Below are 1,438 nucleotides of genomic sequence, written 5' to 3'. Positions count from 1 at the left end.
CTTGGGCAGCAGCACGGCCTGGATATTAGGCAGCACCCCGCCCTGAGCGATGGTCACCCCTCCCAACAGCTTGTTCAGCTCCTCGTCGTTGCGGACGGCCAGCTGCAGGTGTCTGGGGATGATGCGGCTCTTCTTGTTGTCCCGGGCCGCGTTGCCGGCCAGCTCGAGGATTTCAGCTGTCAGATACTCGAGCACAGCAGCCAGATAGACCGGGGCTCCGGCACCCACCCGCTCAGCATAGTTCCCCTTTCTGAGGTGGCGGTGAACACGGCCGACCGGGAACTGCAATCCAGCTCGGGAGGAGCGAGACTTGGGTTTGGCCCGAGATTTACCACCGGTCTTCCCTCTTCCAGACATTGCCACAATCTCACAAACACTTTCACGAAGAATGCTGAGATCCGCCCACATTCCTCCTCCTTGTACCTTCTGGAGGAATGGTGTTGGGGACACTGCTGATTGGTCAGTCAGCACTCGGTGTCATTGTGCTGTACATGTTACCAATCAGAGAGCTGCTCAATTCACCAATCACAAGAATTGAGAGCGAAAAATAAGAGCGTGAATTTGTCAGCCTCCCAACGATATTTCACATTTGAAAAGCCCGCCAATATATTTGTAAAACAAGGGGCGGCTTCAATATAGAATATCACATTTATAGGTCATATTGTTTTACAGAAAACATTGCAAAAACTTTTTATTTTTTTTATTCCACATTTTGTCCCTGATTGTTCCAGATTCGCTTTTGTAATCCGCCATGTATTCTGCTTTATTCTTTTCTTTTTATGATACTGTCTGTAACCAGCGGCTGAAAGCCTCATTCACAGTATCCTGCAACCGGACACTTTTCAGGTCAATTTTTATAATAATTCTACATCACTGATTATAGATTGATCCCTTTTCGTGGAGGACAAAAGAGGAGTAGAGATATTCTGTGTTATGTGCCAAAAAACCTATCTGCCGACATCCCTGACCTTCTGACTCCCTCTGTTACTGTCTCTTCAATTATTTCCATTTTGTTGGAACTGGCCCGTTACTTTTTCATTCTCTACCTATCATTCCACCGCACATCTATTTAGGCCCAGGCAGACTAGGTGGTCGGGTGGTTAACGCGATTGACAACTAAGTCATTGAGCTCTGCCTGCGTCGCTTCAAATCGTTTGTCTGTGAAATGTTTCTCTTAGCTGGTTGTCACTGAAGAGCACCGACTTCAGATGTCTTTTTAAGAATGTGCTGGGTCTTTCATTCTGAGCAAGAACAAAGAACAGTACAGCACAGGAACAGGCCCTCCAAGCCTGCGCCGATCTTGATGCCTGCCTAAACTAAAACCTTCTGCACTTCCGGGGTCCATATCCCTCTATTCCCATCCTATTCATGTATTTAATTAAAAGCAAAATACTGCGGATGCTGGAAATCTGAAACAAAAACAAGAAATGCTGGATTC

At 46.9% G+C, this 1,438-nt stretch overlaps 1 protein-coding gene across 1 annotated transcript; it reads right to left on the bottom strand.

The window, feature by feature from the left end:
• On the bottom strand, positions 1-357 carry LOC137356210 (histone H2A-like; the record flags this gene model as incomplete). The annotated part of the gene is made up of 1 exon (XM_068022061.1): positions 1-357. A coding segment is annotated over exon 1 (357 nt), but the record flags the coding sequence as incomplete, so codon positions are not given.
• Between the last annotated feature and the right edge of the window lie 1,081 nt (positions 358-1,438).

The sequence above is a fragment of the Heterodontus francisci genome, chromosome 45, assembly GCF_036365525.1.
Source record: "Heterodontus francisci isolate sHetFra1 chromosome 45, sHetFra1.hap1, whole genome shotgun sequence".
Classification (NCBI taxonomy): Eukaryota; Metazoa; Chordata; class Chondrichthyes; order Heterodontiformes; family Heterodontidae; genus Heterodontus; species Heterodontus francisci.
The sequence above is the reverse complement of the archived record's forward strand: the minus strand, read 5'-3'. Positions and strand labels throughout refer to the sequence as shown.